The following is a 7,159-nucleotide window of genomic DNA, read 5'->3' on the forward strand; positions in this document are numbered from 1 at the left end:
GAAAATTCTGGAAAATAGTTCAATCCAACGAATATTATATTAATATTATTATTAATTATACTTCTACCGCCGGAATTATTAAATATATATTACTATATACGATGGATTTAATTAAAATTAACTTAAAGTTTATAAATATTACTAATTAGGTATCCTAATTCAATTTAAATATATTTTATATCTCTAAATTATTAAATATTATACCAGATATACTATTAAGATTGCCGATTGCCGAAGTAATTAACGAGAACGATATATCCAACGAGTTGGCCGATATTTAGTCTAATTTTTACGTAGGTAGAAAATATTAATTATTAGGATAATTTTTAACGCTTTTTTTCTTATATATATAGAAATTATCCCGGATATATATTAAGTCTCGCTAATTATTGTACTAGGATTTTATTAATAATTAATTAAAGTTTATCCTAAGGACCCTAAGTACGTTAGAATTCTTTGTTTAATTAATAAAATTAATGCTCTAGGGTATATTTATATATAATAGTTAGGAAAGCGCCTAAATTTACCGGCGGGCCTCTATTTATTCCAGGATAAGCTATTTTACTATATTAATTATTAAAATATACGTTGGTTATATATTCTCTGGGTTTATATGTAGAAAATATTGGAGTTAGTATATAATAAGAAATACTATTTTAAAATTAACTGGATAATAAATAATTTATTATACTTCTATATAAGAAGGAAGATTTAGATAGTACGCGAATATATTAAATATTACGAAATTTATTATTAGAATTAATAAAATTGGCAACCGATATTTGGAGAGTTATTACTAATTCGGACGTTCCTAAGGCCGTTTTATATAATAATTATAAATTTCGTTACTAATATACTGATAATTAAAGCGGCCGGTACAATACAGGCTCTAAAAGGTTTCCTAGAGCTTAATATAATATATACTATTATTTATGAATTTAGTAAAAAGGTACTATTAATAATTAAGTATTCTACCTACAATATATAAAAATAAATTAAAGTATTGCTTTAGATTTTATAATTCTATAATTAGGGTCTACTAATAGCTATTATTAGCAACCGAAATCCTAAATTCGTTTTAGCGATTTGGAGGAGTATTTTCGAAGTATTGGCTATTAATCTACTATTTTTAACAGTATACTATACTTAAATTAATAGATAGTCGGAGAAAATTAATTAGACTATTAAAATAGTAATTTGTATATAGTATATAATAAATATTATTCCTTAAATATTAATATTAGTAGTATTATAGTATAATTTGAATAATACTATTTAATTTATAATTAAGTTATTACTAAATAAAATTGGTATATAATTTTAAGCTATAGGCTGCCTTCAATCTACTTATACCGGATAATTAGAAAGCTACTACTACGGAATCCTTAGCTCTTATCCGTTAAGAATACTAATTTAAAGCTATAGAATTTATTAATTGGGCTAGGATAGTTATTAAAGAGCGATATAATTCTAAGTATTTTCTAATAACCTTCGAGGTAAGTAATAAAGTTTATTTACATTTTAGGAAAGGTTATTATTTATTTAGAAGCCTAAAGAAGAAATAGTTAGTAGAGTAAATAGGTCCCTACTAAATCCTTAAGAAAATTAGTTTATTAGCTTATAAATTTAATTTACTTAGTACTTAGCGTACCTATCCTATTATATCCGTAGTATATTTTTATAAGTTAATATAAAGCCCTAATCCGTTTAATTACAAAATTCTGCTACTATTATTAATTAAAGTAGACGGGTAGGAAGAATAGGAAATTGAAAATTTCGTTACTAGAAGTTAAAGTCCGTTAAATATATAATATTTAATTAAATAGATTAGATACTAAAATAAAAATAATATATAGGAGTTATATAGTAAATTTATAAGAAATTCGAAGGAAATAGTAGAAGAATTCAATATAAAATATTTATTAGAATTACCGTTCTAAGGTAATCGTAGGAGGGTAATTTAGTACGTTGGAGGTATATTTTATCGGATACGTCGTTGGAATTGATAGAGGGAGTAACAACCTTTTCGCTAAAAGAGGGGGAGGTTATTAGAAATTATAATAATTTGAGAATTTTTTCCTTTATTTTAATTTTTCTATTATTTCCTCGTTATATATTTTTATAAGTAGTTATATTTTCTATATTTTCTATTAAGATTTTTAGAATTTTGTTTAGTAATACGTCTAAGCGGAAATAAGCCTATTACTAATAGTATATAGGATAATATATTGTACACTATTTATAATTTCGATTAAAACTTTTTCTATTTCAATTAAGTAAGTACGTATAGTTATATAAAGGCAGCGGTATTTACGGTTATATATAGTAAACGGCCCCGGTAGGTAAGTACTAATAAAGGAAGAGTCTTAGTACGTACGTATATAACTTTTAAAAGAATTAAAATTATTTAGCTACTTTTATACTCTCCTTCTTACTCTAGTAACCTTATTATATTCTACCTAATCTTTATAATATTCAATTCTACTATAGCTTCCTTTATATAGTAATTTTATTAGACTAATTGTTATTTATTAAGTTTCTTTATCTTATATTCGCTAAATTACAATTTTAGTACAATAAGATAGCCGACGTTAATATAGAATCCCCGCCGTTTATTAACAATATAATTATAATTTTTAATAATTAGATTAATAGTTTTAATTATAATAGTAATTTATATAATTTTATTATAGACCGGTAGTTCACCCCGTAATCGCTCGAGTACAATCCCCGGTTTAATATATTAATTAATATAGCTAAATATTTTAGCTATTATATTATTAATAATCTTCTTAATAAGATTATTAATTTAGGAATTAATAGTATATACGTTGTATTTTCTAACTTTATAATTAACTTTATCGAATAGATAGACCTAGTTTAATTTAGGTAGTTTTTTAACTACGTCCGGTATAAGTAAATTATTAATACGATTAATAATTTCAGTTAACATCATTATATTTATAATCTATTTAACCATCTTCCTAATAAATCTTTCTAAACTACCTAAAGCGTCCTTATTTATAATATTAAGAAGGTAAATAATAGTAGACGTTTAGTACTAATTATAATTATTAATTATCTCTTTATATTATATAATAATAAATTATACTTTATATTTTATAGTACTATTAATTATACGGGCGAATTAATTAATATAAATTTAGTAATTTTATATATTATTAATAGTAATTTTACCTATATTATAAACGCCCTTTTATCGATTATATTTCCGGAGGATTTAATTTTTAGTAATTATAATAGATCCTAGTAGGAATAGGACTTTAACGTTTTTATTAAATTTTATAATATTGAAATTTAGGCGACGTACTTTAGAGGAATTTATAATTTAATTCTTACTATTACTATTAAGTTTAGTAATACAATATTTAGAAGAGGATATATAGAGAAATTAATTATTACTAATTAACGTTTTATAGATTATATTCCGGCTATTCTCTATAATATATATCCTAACGGTCGTATTATTAGAAGTAGCAATATTGATTTTACTAATATTTAAAAATACCGAGAGGTTGCTTAGTTAATTAATAAAATTTATAAAGCCTTATAATTAGTAATTAGGGCTATTCCTACTTTAATTTATATTAAAATTCCGATTATTAAAGTAACTTTAAGAAAGGTATATAAAGCCCCGACCCGAATTGTATAATTATATTCGGTTATTATTAGTAAGAGTAGTAATAAAGGAAAAGTATACCCGACCTTTATTAGTGCCTTCGCTAACTATAATTAAAATTACGTTAATTTTGGTATTGAAATCGATTAGGAGTTGCGTATTGAAATTGAAAAAGTTATTAAAGCGTATATAGAGAATAAAGAAGAGTATAAGTATTAGTTTATTAGTAATTACTCTTTTTCGTAGTATAAATTTATTTGTAATATTAAAGTAGTTTTTAATTTAGCTTTTAATAAGAAACGTAAAGGAGATAATAATTTTACGGACTATATGCTCTCGAAAGTAATTTTATTAGCTATTTAGTATTCTAATTATAGTATTAGCCTTCCTAAGTAGATTGGCGGTCTATTAAATAAATTTAGTTACTTTTATTATATTTAGGGAGCGTTGGTTAAATTGGCATTGAATAAACTTCCTAAGGTTAAGAAGTTAATTAACTATATTGTTGAAGTTAATAAAGAATTTATTATACTTATTAATTTTATTTCCTATAAAGAAATTGAAGGTATATTAATAAATGCTTTTTAAAAGTAGTTTATAGTACTAGTAGTTTCTAATAAATATTAGGATTAAATTGTATAGAAGTTATAAATAGAATTAACGACCCTTTGTACTAAATTTGGAGAAATATAGGAGTTTCGCATTAAATGTTACTCTATAATTTTATTTATTAGTAGACTTTATATATTTAACTTTATTCTTAGTATTACTACTCTTTATAATATTCGTTCCGGTAACCTTTCGCTTTATTATATACCCGGCTGGACCGGTTTGTTTAATAAATTCTATTCGATATTGGTTCGTTCGGGCTCTTACTTCAATTCTTTATTTACTACCTGCTCTCTTCGCTGTAGTTATTTCCCTACCGATTAGGAGCGAGAAGATTCGTTATTGGGATGTAAGCGTTCCCGTTAAGATATGTAGCGTATAGACGAGAATAAGGAGATGGAGGAGGAGGATTTTAACGATCGCTAGCCTTATTATGAATATAGTTATTGAAGGATCGGTATTAGGTTATTGAATTATATATTCTATTCGGATAGTTGTATATTTTATATATTTAGTAGCTAATTTAGGTATAAGTTAATAGATGAAGGCTCTAATAGATAACAGGATTTTTTATATATATAATTAAATTTAATAACTTTATATAGATAGTGAGCACTCTTCTCCTTTTATTGAGGGGGAGATGTTATACGGTATTCTTAGTAGATATTTAGATATTCTATTTTATTATAATAGCCGCTTATTAGAGTATATAGTTTATTATATAAGAGTGTTCGTCCCGTTAACTTCTATTAAAGTTGATGGATTATTAATTAATATTATATTAATTTTATATCTATTTTGCTTATACTTAGTAAAGTTGTGTGCGAGGTCCTAGGTTGAGGCTTGCGATAATTCTTATCTTTAGCTTCCTTTAATAAGACTATCGTTAATCGTTACGTATTATTGCTCTATCTAGCAACTAGTTGCTTACTTTATTATTCTTTGTTGTTATTACTTGTGAAGCCTATCTTTGCATAATACTTAAACTTATATAATCTTTATTTATGGTTCTTTTAAAAGAATTTCATAAAATATTAGTAGCTTGGAACACCATTTATGTTTTTGGTTACAGTCTTAGTATTTTATTAAATTTAATCTTTTTTGAGACTCTTTGATTCTAAGTAAATTCTAGCATACCTTTTTTCTTTGACTTTCTTTTTCTAAAATTATTTTGAACTGTACGAATTTCTAATTAGAATATTACTAAAACTTTGTATTTTGGCCAGAAATTAACAAAGTTATAAGAGGTTGAAAATAAGGAGATTGAATAGGCAGGTAGTTGATGTAGATATATAGGGGTGTGGAAGACACTACCATAGTGAGATGAGTAAGTTAAACCCGTGGATCAGGTCATTGGACACACAGTGCCTACGAAGCTTTGGCTTTGGTAGTCAGTGGAAGATACCTGACAGGGAGGTAAAACTTTGGCTCGCAACCGCAGTACGTATTTTTTAACCATTACTATAGGTGTCTGATTAGATCGGCACGTTATTTCCGCACCGCCCTATTCTTGTTGTACATCCCCTCCTGCACATTAGGGCGCTTCGCTAGGTAGAGGTACCCACTAGCCCACTAACTCTGGCTTGGATGCTCTTGGCGGGCTTGGATCGCTGTCACGCCGACTGACTCAGCCCAAGCAAGCTCAGGGCTCCCATTCCCAGTCGCTGTAGTTCAGTGTCAGGTTGACCTAGGTGTCAGAGTTGTCAGGGGGGGGGTTTGGGAGTTGTCCGCGGATTGGAACGTAAAGCGGCTACCTAGGTACCTTGACGGATCCATACTCCATGCAGTGAGTGGTTAAGTACCGTGCACTTGCGTCTCTCCTTGCTGCCAGCCATGATCATCCCATCCGCCCCAGTTCCCGAGTATTTATTCCTCTTGTCGCTCTCGTAGTCAAACGCCGTCTTACCGCCTCATATTCATTCTCCGTTCGCCTGCCCGTCGTTTTTGACAAGTGCCGTCTCTGTGTCCGTCCCTGGCCACCCGACAAATAGACTATATACACTATACACCTACCAGGAAAACCGTGAGACCTACCTACTTCTACGTGCTCGAAGTGTCTACCATCAGCCCACGCATCAACAAACATGTCGGCTCAGCAATACTACCAACAAGGCCCCCCTCCTCAAGGATATGGACCGCCGCCTCATCAGGAAGGATATCCCCAATACCCTCAGCAGGTGAGTTTGGAGTTCCCGGCGGCGTTCCTCACCGACCACACAAGCCCGCTACCTCAAACCGCAAAAACTAACTCGGTGATCGGTTGCAGTCTTATGGTCAGCCTCCCCCACAAGGGTATTACCCTCCGCAAGGTCAGATGCAATACCAACAGCAGCCTCCTCCTCAGCAGAGCGGTGGTGGGGACGGATGCTTCAAAGGGTGCATGGCGGCTCTCTGTTGCTGCTTCGTGGGCGCCGAATGCTGCGAATGCTGCGCTGACTGCTGCGAATGCTGCGCTGAGTGCTGTTGATATAGTGAGGATAAGCATCACGATCTCGACGGTTGAAGGTGGATGTTGATGGATCTGAACACAAGCCTCTGAGAATTATTCTTGGAGCAACACGGGCGCAATGCATGCGGAACCCAATACACATGTGCACAATATAGGCACGCCAGTACACGAGATAGATGGCCGCAAGCTTCGTCAGCTGGATTGGCAAAGGCAAATGCAATGAGCTGTCTGTTAATGGACGGCAGCATCCTCGTTTGATAGTCAATCACATCTTTAGTTGGGAAAAGGGTTAAGGGGCGTTGTGGATATGTGCACACAGGGTAATGATTAGCGATCACCTCGGTTTCTTACCAAGAGGCATCGGAGGGGAAGGGGAGGCTTGACTTGTGGTTTTATGCTAATACCTAAAGAATCATCATAACATATTTACAGTAGAAACCCCCCCTTTTGCTAAAGATTTC

The 7,159-nt window shown here is 30.5% G+C and overlaps 1 protein-coding gene across 1 annotated transcript; it reads left to right on the forward strand.

Annotated features, from left to right (window-relative positions):
* Positions 1-6,097: 6,097 nt before the first annotated feature.
* Positions 6,098-7,159, forward strand: NEUTE1DRAFT_96875 (uncharacterized protein; the record flags this gene model as incomplete). Its single annotated transcript, XM_009858158.1, has 2 exons — positions 6,098-6,426; positions 6,516-7,159. 2 exons carry the CDS (start codon positions 6,380-6,382, stop codon positions 6,763-6,765), a joined length of 297 nt encoding a protein of 98 aa, XP_009856460.1.

The sequence above is a fragment of the Neurospora tetrasperma genome (assembly GCF_000213175.1).
Source record: "Neurospora tetrasperma FGSC 2508 unplaced genomic scaffold NEUTE1scaffold_81, whole genome shotgun sequence".
NCBI lineage: Eukaryota > Fungi > Ascomycota > Sordariomycetes > Sordariales > Sordariaceae > Neurospora > Neurospora tetrasperma.